The 26,862-nt window shown below is 43.9% G+C and overlaps 1 protein-coding gene across 1 annotated transcript in view; it reads right to left on the bottom strand.

Moving 5' to 3' along the window:
• Positions 1 to 26,862, bottom strand: part of CD34 (CD34 molecule) — a 118,421-nt gene that overhangs the window by 26,827 nt on the left and 64,732 nt on the right. The window contains exons 3-5 of the mRNA XM_056557954.1: positions 22,110 to 22,381; positions 15,507 to 15,581; positions 12,076 to 12,211 (exon numbers count right to left, since the gene is read on the bottom strand). Of these exons, the coding sequence (XP_056413929.1) occupies positions 12,076 to 12,211; positions 15,507 to 15,581; positions 22,110 to 22,381 (483 nt within the window). The remainder of the gene's footprint in view (positions 1 to 12,075; positions 12,212 to 15,506; positions 15,582 to 22,109; positions 22,382 to 26,862) is intronic.

Raw genomic sequence — 26,862 nt, 5'->3', positions numbered from 1 at the left:
GAGCCGTTTAAAGGCGTCTTCCGCTTGAGGAGGCCAAGACTTGGGATTGGCATTTTTTTTGGTTAAAGCCACGATAGGGGCCACAACGGTAGAAAAATGTGGAATAAATTGCCTGTAATAATTGGCGAACCCCAAAAAACGTTGGATAGCACGGAGTCCGGAGGGGCGTGGCCAATCTAAGACGGCAGAGAGTTTGTCTGGATCCATTTGTAGTCCCTGGCCAGAGACCAAGTATCCTAGGAAAGGAAGAGATTGGCATTCAAACAGACATTTCTCTATCTTGGCATAAAGTTGATTGTCACGAAGTCTCTGAAGAACCATACGGACATGCTGGCGGTGTTCTTCTAGATTGGCAGAAAAAATCAGGATATCGTCCAGATATACAACAACACAGGAGTATAAGAGATCACGAAAAATTTCATTAACAAAGTCTTGGAAGACGGCAGGGGCGTTGCACAGGCCAAAGGGCATGACCAGATACTCAAAGTGTCCATCTCTAGTGTTAAATGCCGTTTTCCATTCATCCCCCTCTCTGATGCGGATGAGATTATAAGCACCTCTTAAGTCCAGTTTGGTAAAGATGTGGGCACCTTGGAGGCGATCAAAGAGTTCAGAGATGAGGGGTAGGGGGTAGCGGTTCTTTACCGTGATTTTATTAAGACCGCGGTAGTCAATGCAAGGACGTAGAGAGCCATCTTTTTTGGACACAAAGAAAAATCCGGCTCCGGCAGGAGAGGAGGATTTACGGATAAAGCCTTTTTTTAAATTTTCCTGGATGTACTCCGACATAGCAAGAGTCTCTGGGGCGGACAGAGGATAGATTCTGCCCCGGGGTGGAGTAGTGCCCGGGAGGAGGTCAATAGGACAATCATAAGGCCTGTGAGGAGGTAGAGTCTCAGCTTGTTTTTTGCAAAAAACATCCGCAAAGTCCATATAGGCCTTAGGGAGACCGGTTACAGGGGGAACCACAGAGTCACGGCAAGGGGTACTGGGAACCGGTTTTAGGCAGTCCTTGAAACAAGAGGGCCCCCAACTCTTGATCTCCCCAGTGGACCAATCCAGGGTTGGGGAATGGAGTTGAAGCCAGGGTAGTCCAAGGAGGATTTCGGAAGTGCAATTGGGGAGGACCAAAAATTCAATCTTCTCGTGATGAGGTCCGATGCACATTAGAAGGGGCTCCGTGCGGAAACGTATGGTACAGTCCAATCTTTCATTGTTTACACAATTGATGTAGAGGGGTCTGGCGAGACTGGTCACTGGGATGTTGAACCTGTTGACGAGAGAGGCCAAAATAAAATTTCCTGCAGATCCGGAATCCAAGAAGGCCATAGTAGAGAAGGAGAAGGCAGAGGCAGATATCCGCACAGGCACAGTAAGACGTGGAGAAGCAGAGTAGACATCAAGGACTGTCTCAGCTTTGTGCGGAGTCAGCGTACGTTTTTCCAGGCGGGGAGGACGGATAGGACAATCCTTCAGGAAGTGTTCGGTACTGGCACAGTACAGGCAGAGATTCTCCATGCGGCGTCGTGTCCTCTCTTGAGGTGTCAGGCGAGACCGGTCGACCTGCATAGCCTCCACGGCGGGAGGCACAGGAACGGATTGCAGGGGACCAGAGGAGAGAGGAGCCGGGGAGAAAAAACGCCTTGTGCGAACAAAGTCCATATCCTGGCGGAGCTCCTGACGCCTTTCGGAAAAACGCATGTCAATGCGAGTGGCAAGATGGATGAGTTCATGTAGGTTAGCAGGGATTTCTCGTGCGGCCAGAACATCTTTAATGTTGCTGGATAGGCCTTTTTTAAAGGTCGCGCAGAGGGCCTCATTATTCCAGGATAATTCTGAAGAGTACGGAATTGTACGGCGTACTCGCCAGCGGAAGAATTACCCTGGACCAGGTTCAACAGGGCAGTCTCAGCAGAAGAGGCTCGGGCAGGTTCCTCAAAGACACTTCGAATTTCCGAGAAGAAGGAGTGTATAGAGGCAGTGACGGGGTCATTGCGGTCCCAGAGCGGTGTGGCCCATGACAGAGCTTTTCCAGACAGAAGGCTGACTACGAAAGCCACCTTAGACCTTTCAGTGGGAAACTGGTCCGACATCATCTCCAAGTGCAGGGAACATTGGGAAAGAAAGCCACGGCAGAATTTAGAGTCCCCATCAAATTTATCCGGCAAGGATAGTCGTAGACCAGAAGCGGCCACTCGCTGCGGGGGAGGTGCAGGAGCTGGCGGAGGAGATGATTGCTGAAGCTGTGGTAGTAGCTGCTGTAGCATCACGGTCAGTTGAGACAGCTGTTGGCCTTGTTGCGCTATCTGTTGTGACTGCTGGGCGACCACCGTGGTGAGGTCGGCGACAACTGGCAGAGGAACTTCAGCGGGATCCATGGCCGGATCTACTGTCACGATGCCGGCTGGCAGGTAGTGGATCCTCTGTGCCAGAGAGGGATTGGCGTGGACCGTGCTAGTGGATCGGTTCTAAGTCACTACTGGTTTTCACCAGAGCCCGCCGCAAAGCGGGATGGTCTTGCTGCGGCGGTAGTGACCAGGTCGTATCCACCAGCAACGGCTCAACCTCTCTGACTGCTGAAGATAGGCGCGGTACAAGGGAGTAGACAGAAGCAAGGTCGGACGTAGCAGAAGGTCGGGGCAGGCAGCAAGGATCGTAGTCGGGGGCAACGGCAGGAGGTCTGGAACACAGGCTAGGAACACACAAGGAAACGCTTTCACTGGCACAATGGCAACAAGATCCGGCGAGGGAGTGAAGGGGAAGTGAGGTATAAATAGGGAGTGCACAGGTGAACACACTAATTGGAACCACTGCGCCAATCAGCGGCGCAGTGGCCCTTTAAATCGCAGAGACCCGGCGCGCGCGCGCCCTAGGGAGCGGGGCCGCGCGCGCCGGGACAGGACAGACGGAGAGCGAGTCAGGTACGGGAGCCGGGATGCGCATCGCGAGCGGGCGCTACCCGCATCGCGAATCGCATCCCGGCTGGAGACGGTATCGCAGCGCACCGGGTCAGTGGAGCTGCCCGGAGCGCTGCGGTAGCGAGAGAGAAGCGAGCGCTCCGGGGAGGAGCGGGGACCCGGAGCGCTCGGCGTAACACACATCAATGCGAGCTGTGGCAAGAAGGTTTGCTGTGTCTGTCAGCGTAGTGTCCAGAGCATGGAGGCGCTACCAGGAGACAGGCTAGTACATCAGGAGACATGGAGGAGGCTGTAGGAGGGCAACAACCCAGCAGCAGGACCTCTACCTCCGCCATTGTGCAAGGAGGAGTGCTGCTACAGCCCTGCAAAATGACCTCCAGCAGGCCACAAATGTGCATATGTAAACTCCAATGATCAGAAACAGACTCCATGAGGGTGATATGAGGGCCCGACGTCCACAGGTAGGGGTTTTGCTTACAGCCCAACACTGTGCAGGACGTTTGGCATTTGCCAGAGAACACTAAGATTGGCAAATTCGCCACTGGCGCCCTGTGCCCTTCACAGATGAAAGCAGGTTTGCATTGAGCACATGTGACAGACGTGACAGAGTCTGGAGACTCCCTGTAGAACGTTCTGCTGCCTGCAACATCCTCCCCCATGACCGGTTTGGCGGTGGGTCAGTAATGGTGTGGGGTGGCATTTCTTTGTGGGCCGCACAGCCCTCTATGTGCTTGCCAGAGGTAGCCTGACACAAAGTGCCATTAGGTACCGAGATGAGATCCTCAGACCCCTTGTGAGAACATATGCTGGTGCGGTTGGCCCTGGGTTCCTCCTAATGCAAGACAATGCTAGACCTCATGTGGCCTGAATGTGTCAGCAGTTCCTGTAAGAGGAAGGCATTGATGCTATGGACTGGCCCGACCGTTCTCCAGACCTGAATCCGATTGAGCACATCTGGGAGATCATGTCTTGCTCCATCCACCAACAATCCAGCGACTATCCAGGAGTTGGCAGATGCTTTATTCCAGGTCTGGGAGGACATCCCTCAGGAGACCATCCGCCACCTCATCAGGAGCATGCCCAGGAGTTGTAGGGAGGTCACACGGGCAAGTGGAGGCCACACACACTACTGAGCCTCATTTTGACTTGTTTTAAGGACATTACATCAAAGTTGGATCAACCTGTAGTGTGGTTTTGCACTCCATATCCAGACCTCCATGGGTTGATAAATTTGATTTCCGTTGATAATTCTTGTGTAATTTTGTTGTTAGCACATTCAACTATGTAAAGACGAAAGTATTTCATACGATTAGTTCATTCATTTAGATCTAGGATGTGTTGTCTTAGTGTTCCCTTTATTTTTTTGAGAAGTGTCCACACAATATGTATAATGCAGTTGGTAGCTTGTCATAGAGACAAGGGTGTTACCTTGCCTGGCTTGTATGTTGCATAAAATTGCCAGATGTTAACCCCTTAACGACGCAGGACGTATATTTACGTCCTGCGCTGGCTCCCGCGATATGAAGCGGGATCGCGGCGCTAATCGCGTCGGTCCCGGCGCTAATCAACGGCCGGGACCCGCGGCTAATACCACACATCGCTGATCGCGGCGATGTGCGGTATTAACCCTTTAGAAGCGGCGTCAAAGCTGACCGCCGCTTCTAAAGTGAAACTGAAAGTATCCCGGCTGCTCAGTCGGGCTGTTCGGGACCGCCGCGGCGTCCCGAACAGCTGATCGGACACCGGGAGGGCTCTTACCTGCCTCCTCGGTGTCCGATCGACGAATGACTGCTCCGTGCCTGAGATCCAGGCAGGAGCAGTCAAGCGCCGATAATGCTAATCACAGGCGTGTTAATACACGCCTGTGATCAGGATGAGCGATCAGTGTGTGCAGTGTTATAGGTCCCTATGGGACCTATAACACTGCAAAAAAAAAGTAAAAAAAAGTGTTAATAAAGGTCATTTAACCCCTTCCCTAATAAAAGTTTGAATCACCCCCCTTTTCCCATAAAAAAAATAAAACAGTGTAAAAAAATAAATAAATAAACATATGTGGTATCGCCACATATGTGGTTCGGACATGCGTAAATGTCCGAACTATAAAAATATATCATTAATTAAGCCGTACAGTCAATGGCGTACGCGCAAAAAAATTACAAAGTCCAAAAAAGCGTATTTTGGTCACTTTTTATAACATTAAAAAATGAATAAAAAGTGATCAAAAAGTCAGATCAAAACAAAAATCATACCGATAAAAACTTCAGATCACGGCGCAAAAAATGAGTCCTCATACCGCCCCGTATGTGGAAAAATAAAAAAGTTATAGGGGTCAGAAGATGACATTTTTAAACGTATAAATTTTCCTGCATGTAGTTATGATTTTTTCCAGAAGTGCGACAAAATCAAACCTATATAAGTAGGGTATCATTTTAACCATATGGACCTACAGAATAATGATAAGGTGTAATTTTTACCGAAATATGCACTGCGTAGAAACGGAAGCCCCCAAAAGTTACAAAATGGCGTTTTTTTTTCGATTTTGTCGCACAATGATTTTTTTTTTCGTTTCGTCGTGCATTTTTGGGTAAAATGACTAATGGCACTGCAAAGTAGAATTGGCGACGCAAAATTTTTTAGGTGGAAAATTGAAAGGGTTATGATTTTTAAAAGGTAAGGAGGAAAAAACGAAAGTGCAAAAACGGAAAAACCCTGAGTCCTTAAGGGGTTAAATAGACAACCAGATTTTGCATTGAACTGCATTGCCTTTGGTGCCAGTATTATTGTAAAATTGCTACTAAAATAATTCTCTAAATTCTCTTAGCAGTTTACTGTGTAATATGTGTGCCTCATGTTCAGTTTAGTTCACAGTGAGCAGGTTATGTGAACCAATAATGAAATAAGCCTCAAAACACATGTATAACACTGCATAGGCTCTAAAGCCTCATATAAGACTGATAGTGTCACCCAGAAATGTAGTAGTTTTAAAGTGGTTTTAAATTCTTCCTTTGAGGAGTTTCAACAAGATTGGTTTCCCAATTAGTGAGCAACAAATCCTTTTTTGGGGATTATGGGTTGTGTATGTGTAGACCTGGCTGGTAGTAGAAGCAGCAAAGGTGATGGTGGGAGTTGTAGCCTGTAGACAGCAGGCTGTAGTGGACTGGTTGACAGTGGACAGCAGACAGTGGACAGCAGACAGTGGTGGACTTGTGGGAGTGTAGTATCAAGCAAGCAGCAGGCAGTGGTGGACTGGTATGAATTTTTGTAGAAAACAGAGAGCTGGCAGCGGTAGACTGTTGGCAGTTGAAGTATCCAGCAGACAGCAGGCAGTAATGGACTGGTAGAGGAACCTGGCAGAGGAAATTACATGAATGCTCTTTTCTCTACCAACCATTCTATTAGTAGACAAGTTTTATTGAAAAAGATTTTACAGTTAAAGGGGTACTCCGGTGGAAAACATTATTCTTATTTTTTTAATCAACTGGTCCCAGAAAGTTAAACAGATTTGTAAATGACTTCTATTTAAAAAAAAAATCCAGTACTCATTAGCTGCTATATACTGCAGAAAAAGTTCTTTTATTTTTGAATTTCTTTTATTTTCTGTACACGGTGCTCTCTGCTGACACCTCTGTCTGTATCAGGAAATGTCCAGAATAGGAGCAAATCCCCATAGCAAACCTATGCTGCTGGGGACAGTTTCTGATACAGGCAGAGGTGTCAGCAGAGAGCACTGTGGACAGAAAAAAAAATTCAAAAACAAAAGAACTTTCTCTGTAATATACAGCCGCTAATAAGTACTGGAAGGATAAAGATTTTTTAATAGAAGTAATTTAAAAATCTGTTTAACTTTCTGGCACCAGTTGATTAAAAAAAATTGTTTTCCATCGGAGTACCCCTTTAACCTCTTAAGGACGCAGGGCGTATGGATACGCCCTGCATCCCGAGTCCTTAAGGACGCAGGGCGTATCCATACGCCCGTGGGAATTCCGGCCCCCACCGCTAGCCGGTTGGGGACCGGAGCCGGATGCCTGCTGAAATCGTTCAGCAGGCATCCCGGCATATCGCCCAGGGGGGTCATTATGCCCCCCCATGTCGGCGATCGCCGCAGATCGCTGGACAATTCAGTCCAGCGATCTGCGGCGATTCCGGGTCAATCGGGTCTCCAGTGACCCGGTGACCCGGAATTACTGGCTGTTCGGGGCCGTCTCTGACGGCCCCGAACAGCCAGAGCCTGCAGGGGTGAGGTGGCACTGATGCCACCTCATGATCGCCCTGATTCGTCGGCCGGATTACCGGCCGACCAATCAGGGCGCCTGCTGCGGGCGTCACTCCCGCACCCGCTCCGCCCCTCTTCCGGAGGACATGAGCGGGTGCGGGAAGACGACCCCGGGTGCTGGGGACCCCGATCCCCGGCGTCCATGTTGGGATCGGGGCCCCAGGAGCGACGGCGGCGGCGAGGGACAGTCCAGCGATGAAGCAACAGCAGGAGGTGAGTGACAGCCTCCTGCTGTTGCTTAGCAACAGCTCCCAGCATGCAAAAAGGGCATGCTGGGAGCTGTAGTTATGCAACAGCAGGAGGCAGACCACCACAACTCCCAGCATTCCCTTATGGGCATGCTGGGACTTATGGTTTTGCAACAGCTGGAGGCACATTATTTCTATGGAAAAGTGTACCTTCAGCTGTTGTATAACTACAACTCCCAGCTTGCACAAACAGCTAAAGTGCATGCTGGGAGTTGTAGTGGTGCATCTGCTGGTTGCATCACTACAACTCCCAGCATTCCCGTTGGCTGTCGGTGACTGCTGAGAGTTGTAGTTTTGCAACAGCTGAAGGCACACTGGTTGTGAAACTTAGAGTTTTTTTTTTTACCTAACTCAGTGTTTCACGACCGGTGTGCCTCCAGCAGTTGCAAACTACAACTCCCAGCAGTCACCTTACACCATGCACCGTACATGCTGGGAGTTGTAGTTTTGCAACAGCTGGAGGCACACTGGTTTTGAAACACTGAGTAAGGTCACAAACTCCGTGATACATAACCAGTGTGCCTACAGCTGTTGCAAAACTAAAACTCTCAGCATGTACAGTCTGTCAGCGCATGCTGGGAGTTTTAGTTTTGCAACAGCTGGATGTCCCCCCCAATGTGAATGTACAGGGTACACTCACATGGGCAGAGGATTACAGTAAGTATCGGGCTGCAAGTTTGAGCTGCAGCAAATTTTCTGCAACAGCTCAAACTGCCAGCGAGAAACTACTGTGAACCCCCCGCCCGTGTGACTGTACCCTAAAAACACTACACTACACTAACACAAAATAAAATAAAAAGTAAAAAACACTACGTATACACATACCCCTACACAGCCCCCCTCCCCTCCCCAATAAAAATGAAAAACATCTGGTACGTCACTGTTTCCAAAACGGAGCCTCCAGCTGTTGCAAAACAACAACTCCCAGTATTGTCGGACAGCCGTTGACTGTCCAGGCATGCTGGGAGTTTTGCAACAGCTGGAGGCACCCTGTTTGGGAATCACTGGCGTAGAATACCCCTATGTCCACCCCTATGCAATCCCTAATTTAGGCCTCAAATGCGCATGGCGCTCTCACTTTGGAGCCCTGTCGTATTTCAAGGCAACAGTTTAGGGTCACATATGGGGTATCGCCGTACTCGGGAGAAATTGGGCTTCAAATTTTGGGGGGTATTTTCTGCTTTTACCCTTTTTAAAAATGTAAAGTTTTTGGGAAAAGAAGCATTTTAGGTAAAAAAATTTTTCTTTTTTTTACATATGCAATAGTCGTGAAACGCCTGTGGGGTATTAAGGTTCACTTAACCCCTTGTTACGTTCCCCGAGGGGTCTAGTTTCCAAAATGGTATGCCATGTGGGTATTTTTTGCGGTCCTGGCACCATAGGGGCTTCCTAAATGCAGCATGCCCCCAGAGCAAAATTTGCTTTCAAAAAGCCAAATGTGACTCCTTCTCTTCTGAGACCTGTAGTGCGCCAACAGAGCACTTTTCACCCCCATATGGGGTGTTTTCTGAATCGGGAGAAATTGGGCTTCAAATTTTGTGGGGTATTTTCTGCTTTAACCCTTTGTATAAATGTAAATTTTTTGGGAAACCAAGCATTTTAGGTAAATTTTTTTTTTTTTTTTTTACATATGCAAAAGTCGTGAAACACCTGTAGGGTATTAAGGTTCACTTTACCCCTTGTTACGTTCCCCGAGGGGTCTAGTTTCCAAAATGGTATGCCATGTGGTTTTTTTTTTTGCTGTCCTGGCACCATAGGGGCTTCCTAAATGCGGCATGCCCCCAGAGCAAAATTTCCTTCAAAAAAGCCAAATGTGACTCCTTCTCTTCTGAGACCTGTAGTGCGCCAGCAGAGCACTTTTCACCCCCATATGGGGTGTTTTCTGAATCGGGAGAAATTGGGCTTCAAATTTTGGGGTGTATTTTCTGCTATTACCCTTTTTAAAAATGTAAAACTTTAGGGAAACCAAGCATTTTAGGTAAAAACATTTTTTTTTTTTTTTACATATGCAAAAGTCGTGAAACACCTGTGGGGTATTAAGGTTCACTTTACCCCTTGTTACGTTCCCCGAGGGGTCTAGTTTCCAAAATGGTATGCCATGTGGGGTTTTTTGCAGTTCTGGCACCATAGGGGCTTCCTAAAAGTGACATGCCCCCCAAAAACCATTTGACGCTCCTTCCTTTCTGAGCCCTCTACTGCGCCCGCTGAACAATTAACATGGACATATGAGGTATGTCCTTACTCGAGAGAAATTGGGTTTCAAATACAAGTAAAAATTTTCTCCTTTTTACCCCTTGCAAAAATTCAAAAATTGGGTCTACAAGAACAAGCGAGTGTAAAAAATGAAGATTGTGTATTTTCTCCTTCACTTTGCTGCTATTCCTGTGAAACTCGTAAAGGGTTAAAACGCTTACTGAATGTCATTTTGAATACTTTTGGGGGTGCAGTTTTTATAATGGGGTCATTTATGGGGTATTTCTAATATGAAGACCCTTCAAATCCACTTCAAACCTGAACTGGTCCCTGAAAAAAAGCGAGTTTCAAAATTTTGTGAAAAATTGGAAAATTGCTGCGGAACTTTGAAGCCCTCTGGTGTCTTCCAAAAGTAAAAACTCATCAATTTTATGATGCAAATATAAAGTAGACATATTGTATATGTGAATTAAAAAAAAAAATATTTTGAATATCCATTTTCCTTACAAGCAGAGAGCTTCAAAGTTAGAAAAATGCAAAATTTTCAAATTTTTCATCAAATTTTGGGATTTTTCACCAAGAAAGGATGCAAGTTACCAAAAAATTTTACCACTACGTTAAAGTAGAATATGTCACGAAAAAACAATCTCGGAATCAGAATGATAACTAAAAGCATTCCAGAGTTATTAATGTTTAAAGTGACAGTGGTCAGATTTGCAAAAAATGGCCGAGTCCTTAAGGTGAAAAAGGGCTCAGTCCTTAAGGGGTTAATGTTATGTGGTGGAGAGACTGCCAGTCAATGATTTTAATGCATATTTGTGTTAAACTCAGGTAGAAATACTTTATGTTTAATGAAACAAAAAAAAACAAAAAACAGGCAACTTGGCCTAAAATGTGTATTCCACATTCTCTCTCAACATTTTAAATCCTTATTTATGATAAACCTAGGTAGAAATGCTTTGTATTATATGTTTGATTAAACTAAGAAAATACACATATCTTACATGTGTATTCCATGTTAAACATGTATGGCAAAAAACAAGGAATCATGAAAAATTGTGGTGGCCCACAATACTTAGAATAAAAAAAATGGTAATACTATAGTAATACATAATATTTCTGCACTGATTTCCATATTATTTCTATTGTTTCCATCAACTCTTAATGTGTACTTTCCTTTCCATTTGAGAGACAATTTGTCTGGTTTGCTACAATAATTTAGAAACCTATTCACCTCTATCAATAAATATGGATAATATTCTCTAATATGGGGAAATAACAGGGCACCAGGGCCAGCCCTACCATGGTACCTGGTGGGACCATGGTCCCAGGCGGTACTTTTTCAGGGGCAGCATTTTGTGCCCATTTTTTTTTTGTGTACCTGGGTTCATGGTTGGGCTGGCCCTGCCACTGCGCCGCCGCAGCTCACTGATCCAAAATGGCCACAGTGCCGGCGCAGTCTGAGCTGCTTAATAGCGAATCAGCTACTTTTACACAGTGAGCCTGCGGCCGGCCGGCCTGGGTCTAACGAGGGACGTCACGCAACACCGATGCAGAAGGACGTCAGTGACGTCACTCGTAAGGCTGCCGGCGGAGAGGAGAAGCACTGTGCAGGCCAGGTGAGTCTATGTGTGTGTCGGGGGGGGGGGGAGACTATGCTACCTAATGTGCAGAGACTGCTACCTAATGTGGGAAAACTGCTACCTAATGAGGGGAATCTATGCTACCTAATGTGGGGAATATATGCTACCTAATGTGGGGAAACTATGCTACCTAATGTGGGGAAACTATGCTACCTAATGTGGGGAAACTGCTACCTAGTGGTGGAAAACTGCTACCTAATGGGGGGGGGGATACTACCTAATGTGCAGAGACTGCTACCTAATGTGGGAAAACTGCTACCTAATTAGGGGAATCTATGCTACCTAATGTGGGGAATATATGCTACCTAATGTGGGGAAACTATGCTACCTAATGTGGGGAAACTATGCTACCTAATGTAGGGAAACTGCTACCTAATGGCGGAAAACTGCTACCTAATGGGGGGAATGCTACCTAATGTGATGAAACTGCTACCTAATGTGGGGAAACTGCTACCTAATATGGGGAAACTGCTACTTAATGTGGGGAATCTATGTTACCTAATGTGGGGAATCTATGCTACCTAATGTGGGGAAACTGCTACCTAATGTGGGAAAACTATGCTACCTAATGTGGGGAAACTGCTACCTAGCTAATGTGGGGGAACTGCTGCCTGCCTAATGCTTTTTTTTGGGGGGGGGGGGGGGGGGGGGGCGGGGGCAGCATTTCACTCTTGGACCCAGGCAGCACAATGTCTTGGGCCGGCCCTGCAGGGAACTATTATGCATTCCTTTCTTTATCAAACCTATTAGTTTCAGTGCAGTTTTAATTCACATTGGAAATCAGATTTATTTTTTCTTACCTTTTGAGGTTGGGACCCAAAGGATACACGTTGGCTTCACTTCTGAAGAGTGAATGGTTATATTACACTGCGTAGTATTCAGTATTTCACACAGAAAAGACCTTAATTCTTCTTTCTTTTCTTTATCAAGATTTTCCTGCAAAATACATTTTATATACAGTATTATTTTGTACATCCCAAAGGTAGAAAGTAGAACAAAGTACACACCATGCGTTGATAGTGGGGGTGTTCAAATTATTATTTTGACTGCCATCACAACCATAGAAATAGTCAAGGCTAGAAGATTCTAAGGTGACTTATGTTGCCTTGCAGCAGTGGGTTCCTGGACTCAGATCCTACCAGGGACAGCATCTGCATATAGTAGGAAAGTTCTCACTGCTTTGGATGGGTATCATCTGGGTACTCCCACACTCCAAAAATATATTTATAGCTGAATTGGCTCCATTTTACACTTGCCCTTCTTTGTTTGTGCCTGAAAAATAGATGTAGATCTCCATTTGGGATAAGGAAGAAATGAATTGTGGTAACTGAAGCTGACAATCGAAAGCCTGTACCCTTCAAATAAACACAAGGAACTTCTATAATGCTGTAGCATTTACATCAAAGTTAAGTGAAATGTTTTCTTACTGAGCTGTATGTGCGTTGTTGTTGTTGTTGTTGTTGTAGCAAAGGGTCCTCCCACTAGCTAGTCATCTCCACCAGTGATATTTTATATCAAAATTAAAGCAGCAATAGTGTTAGTTATAGTGATTTTTTTTATGTTTTACTCCCCAAACAGGTAAAATATAACAAAACTAAAGCAGCAATAGTGTTAGTTATAGTGAAAATCTTGTTATATTTTACTCCTCAGACAGGTGAAAAAAAATTGGTTGTACAGGTGAAGAAAATCACTGGTGATCCTACGCTCTTCTGTCTCAGGAACCTGGTGTCATGTCTGAATTTTAAAGGTATAACAGAAGTTACAGGGGTTTTCCTATCTTGAACTTTTATGGCATATCCAAAGAAAACACTTTAAATGTCTGATAGATGTGGGTCCTGTCATTAGGACCCTCACCTATGTTTAGAACAGAGGCCCCTGACCCCATCTGACCTGCCTGCAATGACTGGAGGGGGGCAGAATTACAAAAACAGCAATTCCCATAGATGTTAATGTTAGTTATGGAGCACAGCACCATATACTACGGAAACAGAGTAACTTGTTGTACAGTAAACCCACCACTATAGTGTCTATGATGAGACTATCCCTTTAAGAATGATATTTTCCTATAACACCTGCATTTACTCAGCTCATTTCCAGCCTTTGTTCTTCAAGTAAACAAATCATTTTAATGACATTATTATCAGCTCTAAAAAAAAACGTAACACTCCATTTGTTTTGGAAATTATTATAGAATTAAAATAACATTATGCTGTACACATAACACTGAACAGAAACAGACATGCCATTATGTTTCTTTACAAGGGTCTAGGCTTTCTTCCATGTCCTTGTGTCATTTATAGAACAATTATAGGAAGGAGGTAAAAACTGCCACAAGGGAATATTTACTTGTGAAACATTGCAAGAGCTAAGAGCAAGGGAACTTGTGTTTACAATATGTCTGACTGGAAAATGTTCAGAAGGTTTTGATTTTTCACCTTCAGCTAAAAGGGGTATTCCACAATTCCTTTTCTTTCAGCCTTTGAGCCCATGATTTCAAGTTATAATACTGTGTAATATGCTTCTATTACTTCCATGTGCTTCTTTGTCCTGTTTTCATGCATAGGATCCACACCAGAAGTGCTGTAGTGCAAGTCTTTTTATTTTACTGTTGTCTCTCCATGTGGGCAGATACAATAAGTCATGAATCTCATGGTCTCCAGGGGGACATGGCTATGCCGCAGTGGGTGGACGGATAGCAGAGTATAAGGGATTGACTGAAGTAATGCTATCCACCCACTGCAGCATCCACGCTCCCCTGGAGACCATGTGACTTATGAGATATTGTCCCTGGCCACATGGAATGCTGGGAAAGGTAAGAGACAATAGTAAAATAAAAAGAATTTCACTACAACACCTGATTTTTGTTTCATACATTATTGCTTTAGCATCAAGAAACTGGGCGCAGAAAATGCCTTATTTAAAAAAGTTATTTGACAGCAGAAAAATATAGCATCAATCCTGTCCATAGACTGTGTCTGGTATTGCAGCTCAGATTCCTTCAAATCAATATGTAACCTCAATACCAATTCAATAACAACCAATAGACAATGCAGATCAGTTTTGTCATCTCAGAAAACTATCATTTTCTTCCTTTTCATTTGGCCCTATCTCCAAAAGGACATAGATACTCTAGAGAGAGTGCAGAGAAGAGCTACTAAACTAGTACATGGATTGCAGGATAAAACTTACCAGGAAAGGTTAAAGGGCCTTAACATGTATAGCTTAGAAGAAAGAAGAGACAGAGGGGATATGATAGAGACTTTTAAATACATAAAGGGAATCAACACGGTAAAGGACGAGAGCATATTTAAAAGAAGAAAAACTACCACAAGAGAACATTGTTTTAAATTAGAGGGGCAAAGGTTTAAAAGTAATATCAGGAAGTATTACTTCACTGAGAGAGTAGTGGATGCATGGAATAGCCTTCCTGCAGAAGTGGTCACTGCAAATACAGTGAAGGAGTTTAAAAATGCATGAGATAAGCATAAGGCTATCCTTCATATAAGATAGGACCAGGGACTATTGATAGGATTCAGATTATTGGGGAGACTAGATGGGCCAAATGGTTCTCATCTGCTGACACATTCTATGTTTCTATGTTTTAGGTCTCCATTAAATTTTAGTTTTGTATTATGAGTATACACACCTTTTGCAAGGTTATCAAAACTCTTCTGAACACAATGTATTAAAAGCTGCTCTAACACTGTGGCTGCTCTAACACTGTCCCCTATAGTCATGAGAGTTGGGTGGAGTTTTTTTTTTCAGTGTTCAGGTGGAACGGTTTAATTTTTGTAAGTATGCCTTTAATTTCTATAGAGATTATTGTATGGATTTACAAACAAATCAAAATCTAAAAACTGCAGATGATAGCACCTTTGCCAATCACACAACTCTTACTTTTAGGGTAAGTTCACATGCTAGTAACTGGCACCGGGTTTCCTGCTGCGGGCAACCCGCTGCGTGTTACACTGCCATTCATCTCAACGGGTCTACAGACAGTAAACAATAGTGTCAGATTTGCAGACTGTCTGTGATCCCATTCAAATGAGTAGTAGCGTAACTCGCAATGGGTTTCCCACAGCGGGAATCCTACTGCTAGTTACTAGCATGTGAATGCACCCTTAAAGAAAAAAAATAAGCTAATATTTTGTGCACTGAAATTGTTTCCAATGTGTCGATGTTTTACCATATAGAGGAGTATTACGTTTTAGCTACAGATATAGCAACTTACACAAGTAGGTTTTTCTTCATACTGAAAGCAAGCAACTTGTGAATTTGACGGGATGCTTCCAAGGCCTAGGCAGATCTGTAAGTTGAAAAAATGTTTGAACAGTTTATGACCAGTAGTAAGTATTATATACATGGCTCTGAAAACAACCTGTATATTCACAGAATACTAATATGCAAATAACTCAATGAAGCATTGGATAAAATGTCAAAATGTGTTCATGCTGCACTGCCCTAACAAGGCCAAATTAGGGGCAGCATAAGGACAGGCCTGATGTCATGATCACTCAAATAGCTTATTGTGTCTTTTGAATACTATGCTTAATGAAAGAACCTACTACTGTTATAACTATAATTCATGAGGAGAGCTCTTCTTTCACCTATCAACAGTGGATTAGCGAAGAGGATGGCTTCAACAGGAATCCCGGTTCCACGTGACGAAGGACACAGACAGCAGAGATAAGAATAAAAACAGGGGTAGTTTATTTCCCAGAATGCAACGCATTTCACTGCTTCCGCAGCTTCATCAGGCATTGATGGAAACAACAGTGTGAGCAATAAAATAAACTACCCTTGTTTTTATTCTTTGCTGTCTGTGTCCTAAGCCACGTGGAACAGGCGTTCCTGTTGAAGCCACCCTCCTCTCTACTACACTTTGCCGGGGGTCTGCGGACGCTATACATTTATGTGCTCACCACTGTTGTGTATGTTGTTACACAACATTTCCAGGTGAGCGGCTATACAGCCTTTTTATGAAAGTTTGTCTCTCTTTTATTACACCACGGAGCGCTTGTCTTCTCTTTTTACAATCAACAGTGGATGACAGGCTGCTCCCATAAGGAATATACCAGACTTATAACTATGAATCTGCTGTATTCTTTTTTTTTACCTCCTATTAGCTAAATGGCACAATACTTTTAATGTGATTTTCGCTAACATGAGAGCACCTATACTACTCATAGATCTGCTTGAAGTAAAAAGAAAATTAATCATAAAATGTTAATCTTCTTGGTGTTTTTCCTAGGATCAAATCAGAGTAATGATATGAGAGGTACAAGATAGTTTCAGGCTTCCATCTTGAATCAAATGGTTCAGTTTAATTAATTAATTACTATTAATATTAATACATTTTCCAAACATGGCCATACAGAATGGAATGTTTCAGGTAAGCAGAAAGTGGATTAAAAGACAAACATGAGACAATATGCATACTAAGTGACCAATACTGGTAACAGGTGGATACAGGTGTGGGTTTTATTGGTTTATTGTAAATAGAATTTGTCTCTCTCAGGTAATTTATTTGAGATGGCGGAGAAGGTAATCCATGATTATTATACTGGATTTAAAAACAAAGATGTTTAATGATAGAACAAGTGATTATAGTGGCCATAAATTTAGTCACATGACATTCATATATGTATAGCTATTATAATGAATTAATGTGTAGCTGTCATGTCATGTAACTAGACCCCAATCTACATACTCACATGCAGAGGTCATCATTGGATAATCTTATATATTTTGGGGTGGGAGGTGTAGATAAGGAATAAACTAAAAGCATGTGTAAGGGAGACACAGGGGGGGCATCACAGGATCCCCATCAAAGAGGCATCACATCACAGAAGTTCTTAGTAGCTACCTGAAGGGGTGGAGCCATGAAGAGTCAGGGGGAAAATATTTTCCCAAAGTCCTCTCTTCTCTGATGACTGGTTATGACTATAGGCATTTCCATGGACCCCAGGCAGCCATCTTTCCTTTATCCAGAAGTGCAACTATGCATACTCCCAGTAAGATACACAGGTTTCCTTTCTGATTAAGTGTCTCATTTTTAAAGTGGGTGGCATTATATCATGAAGATAAGCAGAACTGGCTTCATATAATCTTCATACTGAGATGGTAAAGTTAGTTTATAAGCCACACCCCCTTCTATTGCAGATGAACAGGGCATGTCTTATGAGGATCAATGCACTGACATATTGCATATAGCATAGTCTATGGATCTTTCTCTGCTCCCCCACATGATATAATAATTCTCATAAGAAAACTCAAGAAGACTTAAATTATTAGTACTGTATCTGACTACCAGAGATAGTTGTGATTAGAACTGGGCAGGGTTTACTCACACTTTGTATATCTAGTGATTAGATGCCCATTTGATATCATGAGATGTGAAGTTCTCTTTTCAGAGTAATACCAATATGATATCTGAACTAACCAACCTTTGTGATGTTGATGTTTCTAACTAAACTTATTCATGTATATTCCTGTATATCATATTGTTTATATTACTCTTCTATGTTAAAGGACATCTGCAGCAAAAGACAACTTATCCCCTATCCACATGATACGGTGAGCGGCTAATACGCATAACCTCCACGCCCCCTCCCCATATAGTTCTATGGGAGAGGTGGGGAGGCACTAATGCTGCCTCCCCACCTCTCCCATAGAACTACATCTAGGAGGCGTGTTGGCCACGATGTCACTCTGCGGCCGATATTCCTGGCCCCGTGTAAGGAGATCGCGGGGGGTCCCAGCGGTCAGACCCCCCGGATTCAGGCACTTATCCCCTATCCTGTGGATAAGTACATAAGTTGTCTTTTGCTGCAGATGTCCTTTAATGTTTTATAACCAATAAACCTGCAAATCATTTTTATAATAACTTTGTATTTATTTTATTATATTGCAAACGTTACTTTTACCACTACTTCCTAAAACTCATATCTGGGAAATAGTCAAGCCCAGATATGGTGAATTGCATTGTTTTGTATATTTTTTGCAATTCATAACGGTCATATTTTTTATGTTGTTGACCATAAATAATCATTCATAATTGAATTATGATATTATGATTATTATATCTTCTGACAAAACGGAGACCTTAGGGAGATTATTTCTCCTACATATTAGGCCCTAGTGTCAAAGATATTCCCCGACATAGGGCATGATCATTTTCACAATCCTAGACCACTCATACTATACTGCACCTAATGTGGGGGGAACTATACTGCACCTAATGTGGGGAACTATACTGCACCTAATGTGGGGAACTATACTGCACCTAATGTGGGGAACTATACTGCACCTAATGTGGGGGAACTACACTGCACCTAATGTGGAGAACTATACTGCAACTAATGTGGGGGAACTGTACTGCACGTAATGTGGGGGAACTGTACTGCACTTAATGTGGGTTAACTGTACTGCACCTAATGTGGGGGGAACTGTACTGCACCTAATGTGGGGGGAACAGTACTGCAAACCTAATGTGGGGGGAACTGTACTGCCAACCTAATGTGGGGGAACTGTACTGCCAGCCTAATGTGGGGGAACTGTACTGCCAGCCTTATGTGGAGGAACTATACTGCACCTAATGTGGGGAGCTATACTGCACCTAATGTGGAGAACTATACTGCAACTAATGTGGGGGAACTGTACTGCACCTAATGTGGGGGAACTGTACTGCACTTAATGTGGGTTAACTGTACTGCACCTAATGTGGGGGGAACTGTACTGCACCTAATGTGGGGGGAACTGTACTGCAAACCTAATGTGGGGGGAACTGTACTGCCAACCTAATGTGGGGGAACTGTACTGCCAGCCTAATGTGGGGGAACTGTACTGCCAGCCTTATGTGGAGGAACTATACTGCCAACCTAATGTGGGGGAACTATACTGCCAACCTAATGTGCAGGGACTTATACAGCACCTATATGAGTGCAGGTCTGTTTATGTATGTGTGCATGCAAGCAAGAGTGTATTTGTGTGTGTGTGTGTGTGTATGTTTATGTATATTTATATATAAATATATACACACGCACGCGGCGCGAGTTTGTGCTTTAGGGTGCACACCCTAATGCAATAGCCTGCGCACGCCTATGTAAAACTTGCTTTTTTATTTATTTCTCAGCCATGTGTCAAGTAGGCAGAGCCAAGGTACTCAAGTGCCACAATCTGGCACACCTCCCTGCTTGTCTTCATGTTCCAGCACTTCCTTGAATGACATACAAGGCCTGGCTTACAGTCTAAGCCGGTGGCATGTAAGTAGCCCATAACCGACTCCACATTCGGCTAAGAAGTAAAGAGATTATTTTTTTAAGTTTGGCAAACACCATCGGCTCTAATAAAGGTACAATTTGATTTTTAACTCTAACAGCTATCCAACCGTGTCTGCAGCTCTTCACAGTAAATAGAGTGGACAGATTCCCTTAAATTTTGTGACCAAATTCAGCTTAACCACTTCCAGACCGGGCTTATTACCCCACTTCCTGACCAGAGACATTTTCAGATTTTTTTGTATATGCATACTTAAAAGCTATAAAGCGCCTTTTATTCAGTTATGTGCCATTTTCCTGTGCTACACAAGGCTTTATTTTTAGGTAATTTTTATCTTAACCCCTTGCCACAAATGAACGTTCATTAACGTCCATTTGCGGCTCTCGAGGTATGAGGCGTGCTCAGCAGGAGAGCGTGCATCATACCCGGTGGGTCCCGGTTGCTATAAGCAACCAGGACCCACGGCTAATGCCGGACATCGCCGATAGGGCTGATGTCCAGCATTAACCCTTTAGACGCAGTGATCAAACTTGATCGCTGTGTCTAAAACGAAAGTAAACATTGCCGGTTAGCTCAGTGGTGCTGTTCGGTACCGCCGCAGTGATATCGCGGCGTCCCGAACAGCTTGCAGGATGCCTGAGATCCAGGCAGGAGCAGTTGAGCGGCGATAACACTGATTAATGCCATGCTATTGCATGGCAGTGATCAGTGTAGGAAATCAGTGTGTGCAATGTTATAGTCCCCTATGGGGGCTATAACATTGCAAAAAAAAATAGTGAAAATAAAGTGTTAATAAATTTGATTTAACCCCTTCCCTAATAAAAGTTTGAATCCCTCCCCCCTTTTCCCATTAAAAAAAAAGTGTGTACATAAAAATAAACATATGTGGTATTGCTGCATGCGTAAATGTTGGAACTATAAAAATATATTGTTCCTTAAACCGCATGGTCAATGGTGTAGACGTAAAAAAAAAGTCCAAAATAGCCCTCATACTGCCCCTTATACGGAAAAATAAAAAAGTTATATGGGTCAGAAAAGGACATTTTTCAACGTATTAATTTGGGTGCATGTAGTTATAATTTTTTTAGTAGTAAAATAAAATTAAACCTATATAAAATGGGTATCCTTGTGACCGTATAGCCCTCATATGGATTTTTAGGTGGAAATTGAAAATTAAAGTGTTATGATTTTTAGAAGGTGAGAAGGAAAAAAACAAAAGTGCAAAAATCAAAAATTGCCACAGAGGGAAGGGGTTAAAAAAATGTTTGGGTGATGAGTGTGTTTTCATTATTAACTTAGTTTATTTTTTTAATTTATTTAACTTTTTAGCTAATTAAAAGCACAAAGTGATGCTAAAATTTTGTTTTAAATTATGTTGTTTGTCTGTTAGGCAAAACAAAAATTATGAACACTGCCTGCAGCAGGGGGCAGCGGAGTATCCCTTTAAAAATATATAACGGGTGTATAAAGGAGTGGGGCTAGATTTATAGTTTTTTTTTTTATCTTAGATTTAATTTATATTCAATATAATTATACTTTTTTATTTTATATATTGTGCCTCCATAGGGTCAAAAACAAATTTTGGGGTGCATTTTCACACCAGAATATATTTTTTTTTTATTATTGCTGATTTATCCTGTAACTGTGACTGACTAAGTAGCCCCTGTAGCAGGGGGAATACAGCCCCTGACATTTTCAGCAAAGCAGCTCACTGTAGGTACCTGATCAAATGATCACATGCCTCATTGGGAAGAAGCAATAAGAAGCAGTATTAATTCCTGTTGAGCACTGTGTATACAGCCATAGGGAAGTAGGGACGCTTATACTCTATCCATACCTTTCCGCTCTAGCAATGGCACAATCTCTTTGCCGCCCCTTTTTTAGAATGACCATGTAGAGATAATTGCCGAACACCGAATGTTTAAAGTCTTCAGGTGGTTGACAAGAGGTAAGCTGTTCAAAGACAGACATACTTGTCCAAGATATAACAATCATTCTGATTTGTAATCAGAATCAAAACCAAATCAAAACAGTCATTGACATCTTACATAAAGGAGCACTCCAGTGCAGCAAAACGTATTCCCTATCCAAAGGCTAGGGGACAAGTTTTAGATAGCGGGGGTCCAACCACTGGGACCTCCGCGATCTCCTGCATGGCAACCGGGCACTTCCCAGGAGCGTGTCGACCCCTGCAAGAAGCGACGGCCGACACGCCCCCACTATGTATCTCTATGGAAATGCCGGAGATACCTGAATGCTGTATTTCCATACAGATACATGGAGGCATGGAGGGGGTGTCGCCCCCCCCCCCACCCGGGGCTGGCAGGATGCCGTGCAGGAGATCGCTAATCTAAAATTGTGACAAAGAACAGTTTTAAAGCAGAAACAATAATGCTGCTCTGACCACTGGAACAGATTGATGTAGCTCAGGAATTAATGTTTTTTAATACCGCAGACATAGCAATTGTTGAGCTGGTTAATGATTCTTGTTATATCAATGACCAAATTTAACGTAGCCTATACTATACAAAGACACATTTTAACGCATACTCACAATGTTGCCAGGTACCGCTGTTGTCTGTGCGGATAAAACGTTCGTCCCTAAACTTGTAGACTGTGGCGTTGTTGCATTGTCAGTTATTTGCACAGTTTGAGTCGTAGTTTCAGGCTTTGTAAATGTGGGGCTTTCACTTCTCTGCAAACCTGGTTGACTGCTATTACCCATGTGAGGAGACAGAGTTGTGAAGATTGCTTCAGGAACTGGTGACTGAGTAGCATTTTTGTTATCTGGTTCAATTGTTTCAATTAATGATGATGATGTTGTTCCTGAAACAATATAACCACAGAGGTAAAGTAAATTATAATTCTACTGATGCTATACATATAAATATAATTTCAATTTAAGGGTGCATTCACACCACGTTTTTGCAATACAGTTCCCGTATCAGAGTTTTGATGAAAAACTGATTCCTCAAAACTGGACTAAACTGTATCAAAACGTGTGTACAAATTTTAACTGGTATACAGTTAAAAACCGTATACGGTTTAAAAAATGATGTCCGCTTGCATCCTTTTTTAAAGAAAAAAACGTATACGTTTTTTACTTTTCACTCCATTATGACTAAAGTTTCACTTGTTTGATTGAAATTCCAAGAAAAATACAGTATACGGTACAGTATACGGTTTCATACAGTTTTTCACCCGGACCAAAAACCGTGGTAGGCTACGGTTTAGGGTACAGGAAAAAAACTGGCAAAACCGTACAGAATACAAAACAGACACAAACTGATGCATCTTTTGGGATACGGTTTTCAATGGAGAGTCAATGCATACGGTTTTCAATACGGTTCCATATGGTTTTCACATAGAAAACGTATACGGGAACTGTATTGCAAAAACGTTGTGTGAATGCACCCAAAGATTAATAAACAAGAGCATATGTATTTATGTAACTACTATAGGGCTCCTGGAGTTAGGTCTCCTGCCTTAAATGGCCTAATTCCCTTTTCTATTAGACCATTTTTTACTTCACTGTTACGATAAGGCTAAGTTTCCACTTGGTTCTTTTTCTGGCAGTTTTTGGACATCTGCCACTGCAGTTTTTGAGCCAAAGCCAGAAGTGTATTCAAAAGGAATAGGACATATAAAGGAAGGACTTATACTTCTCCTCCCTTATGGATCCACTTCTGACTTTGGCTGAAAAACTGCAGTGGCAGTATTCCAAAAACTGCCAGAAAAAAAAAACAAGTGGAAACTTAGCCTAAGAACTTGCCTCCCCCTTCCAGAGTGCATTAGTAAATTTGGGGATTGGCCCAAGTGTCATCAAAAGGACATGGAGGGTGAAACAAGTAAATATAATGGACAGGCCAGTGTGTCCGCTATGCAAAAATGAATACTGTGTCATATAGTGGCGTAGTGGAGGCACCCGGGGGGGGCGACTAGGTAGGGGCCCCCAGCAGTGGTGTTGCAAGGGGGGCCTGCCTGAGAGCATCTTTTCTTGCGCTGTACACTATGTGCGGCCCTCACTCTCAGAGCTGGGACTGTGGGGCTGGCCGGGTGACTGATGCTGTGGCCCCTAACCATGACATACCCGATACTCCCCCCCCCGCCCCCCCACCCCTTGCGCTGCTGTGGCACGGGCGGATGCAGGTAAGGAGGAGGCAAAGGCGGGCTGAAGGGTCGGACACTGTTCGAGGGCCGTTCCTGGGTGGGGGCCCGCAGCTGCGATCATTTAAAATTCTAAATCTTCCCCTGCATCGTGCAGGTCCTGGTCGGCAGTTACAAAGAAAAATCAATCTCCACACACACAACATAAATGACCGACCAGGAGCTGCTCTCTACCTTCTGAACGCTGGAGAGGGTGATATCTTTGAGGACCTGTGGTGATGTCACGATCATGTCACTTATGAGGGCGGAGCTAAAGATCATGTTATCCAGAGCAGTCAGAAAAGAAGAAAGTGCCTGTGAGTCCTGTAAACTGTCTTGTGAAGTCACTGTATAGATCAATGTTTCCCAACCAGGGTGCCTCCAGCTGTTGCAAAACTACAACTCCCAGCTTGCTGGAGGCACCCTGGTTGGAAGACACTGATAGACAGTATATACATCTGAGCTCCAGATCTGTACTCACTATTCTGCTGGTGGGTTCACTGTGTACATACATTACATTACTTATCCTGTACTGATCCTGAGTTATATCCTGTAGATCTTTTATTAAAATTTCAAACATAACAATAAAAAAATTACAAAACATAAACATATCATATCCGACAGAACATATCAATATAACGATCATAAAACCAACACCATAGCATAAAATACAACACCGGTCCACCCCACACTCATTCCTGCACACAAACAAATATATACAATATTTACAAAAGACATATTCCTATAATACCCATAATACCCATACCATACTAATAAACTATATACACTAATACTAAATGTGAATTTCCTGGCCCAGTTGCAATACCAAAAACCCAATACCAGTAATATACCAAAAAGAATAACAACAACAACAATAATAATATATACAAAATAATAAAAACCAACACAAACAAAATAAAACCCCTTTTTTTTTTTTTTTTTTTTTTTTTGGCCCTGAGCTGGTCCCGCATCCCATGCCCCCAGTACATGTTACCAGACGTCCATGAACCAGTCCAGGATTTTCTGTATATATAAAAGTCCCATACAAACCCCCTCCCCCTTTTTAACCCACCACCCAACCTAAACTAAACCCAAACCCCAGGTGGCATCACACAATATATACAATATATACATTACATAAAATACACACAGACTAACAATATATACAATACATAAGAATACAAATAGACTACAACAATAAATACAATAACAAATACATATAACACTATAAGCCAAACAACAAATCCCTAAAGCTCAAGTTCAGCGCCTGCAAGCCCTATATTACCATAAACCAACTGCTCAAAACAAAAAGACTAATGTGCCAGCATCAGCCCACCACCAGGGGGGACAACAGGCTAAGGCACTTTAAAGGCAGAGCCCCTCCATAGACGAGAGGCCCTGCCAGCACCCAGCCTCTCGTACTCCAGAGAACGCACCTTCACCAGGTCACCGAGAATGTTCCTAACCACCACATCCACAGGGAGGATTTTACGCTGCGTCGACACTAAACACCGTGCGTTCCACGTGTAGTACCTAACCACTGAGCTGACTAGGAATAAAGTGCACCGGTCCCAGCCTCCAAGGTTTCTGAATGCCCCATAGGCCCATTCCGCATAGGAGAGACTGGCCAGCCAAGGCCAACCAATGGAAGCGCCCACCCTGGTGTAAACCTCTGTGTTAAAGGGACAATGAAGCAGAAAATGCTCCATGCTTTCCAGCATGCCTCCACACTCTTCGCGGGGACATCCCCGGTCATCAGAGCTCCTGCACTTCAGATTGTCCCTCACACACAGTTTCCCGTGGAAGCAGCGCCAAGTCAAGTCCCAAAACTTCAAGGGGATCCTGATAGAATTCAAAAGCTCTAAACCCACCTCCAGATCCCGACTTGGGCAGTCCTTGAGCGCCAATGGCCTCTGGAAATGAGAAGACAGGACCCTCTTGTCAAGGAATTTCCTCGACAGAGTCCTAATCTCCACCATCCCCAGACCCCACCGACGAATAACCTTCAGAACCGGGGTAGTGTAAGCCGGGAGATGCCCGTGTGGTGTGCGAAGATCCTTCACTTGCCCTCCTGTCTCCCATTCCTGGAAGAAAGGCCAAAACCATCCCCTACAGGAGGATACCCACGGAGGAGCCCTCTCTGACCAGAGGTTTGCTATATTGGTCTTAAGAAAGGTATTCACTAGGAACACCACAGGGTTGACCATACACAACCCCCCTAGTCTCCTCGTACGGTAAGTAACCTCCCTCTTCACTAGGTTCAGTCTGTTCCCCCATAACATCTGGAAGAACACACTGTAGACCCGGGTCCAAAGAGGTTCTGGCAACATGCATACACTGGCCAGATATATCAGTAAAGGGAGCAGGAATGTTTTGATCAGGTTAACCCTTTCCCCGAGGGTCAAAGACCAACCCTTCCACTGATCCACCTTCTGAGCGGCGATCTTAAGCCTGCTGTCCCAGTTTTGTTTGGGGTAATCCCCTTGGCCAAATTCGATGCCGAGAACTTTTGCAGATTCCTGGGGCTCTGGAAGGGCGTCCGGGAGATCAAAACCAGGATCTCCCCCTCCCAGCCAGAGACTCTCGCACTTATCCCGGTTGATCTTGGACCCGGATGCCTCCGAGTAGCGGTCCACCTCTGACATCACCCATTGGCCTTCCTCTTGTGAGGAGACAAACACGGTGACATCATCAGCATACGCTACCGCCCTCAGAGCCAAATCCGGCACCGCCAGGTCCATTCTCACCCCCGCCAACGGTCCACAATCAATCCTCCTAAGGAAAGGATCAATTGCAAACACGTACAGCAACGGGCTCAAAGGACAACCCTGACGGACGCCAGACCCAACCTCAAAAGAGCGGCCAATCCAACCATTCACAAGCGGGAAACTCTCTGCCCCTGCGTACAAGGTCTTAAGCCAATCAACAAACCCCCTCGGCAGGCCATATCTCAGAAGAACAGACCAGAGGTATTCATGGTTAACCCGATCAAACGCTTTTGCCTGATCCAAGGACAGCAAGTACCCCTTCCAGTGGCCAGCCCTACCCTGCTCCACAGCCTCTCGGACACTGAGCACAGCACTAAATGTACTGCGGCCCGGAACAGAGCAATGCTGAGCCCCCGAAAGGAGCTGGGGTGCAAACTCCACCAGCCGGTTAAA

Source organism: Hyla sarda, chromosome 2 (genome assembly GCF_029499605.1).
Source record: "Hyla sarda isolate aHylSar1 chromosome 2, aHylSar1.hap1, whole genome shotgun sequence".
Taxonomy (NCBI): domain Eukaryota; kingdom Metazoa; phylum Chordata; class Amphibia; order Anura; family Hylidae; genus Hyla; species Hyla sarda.
The sequence above is the reverse complement of the archived record's forward strand: the minus strand, read 5'-3'. Positions and strand labels throughout refer to the sequence as shown.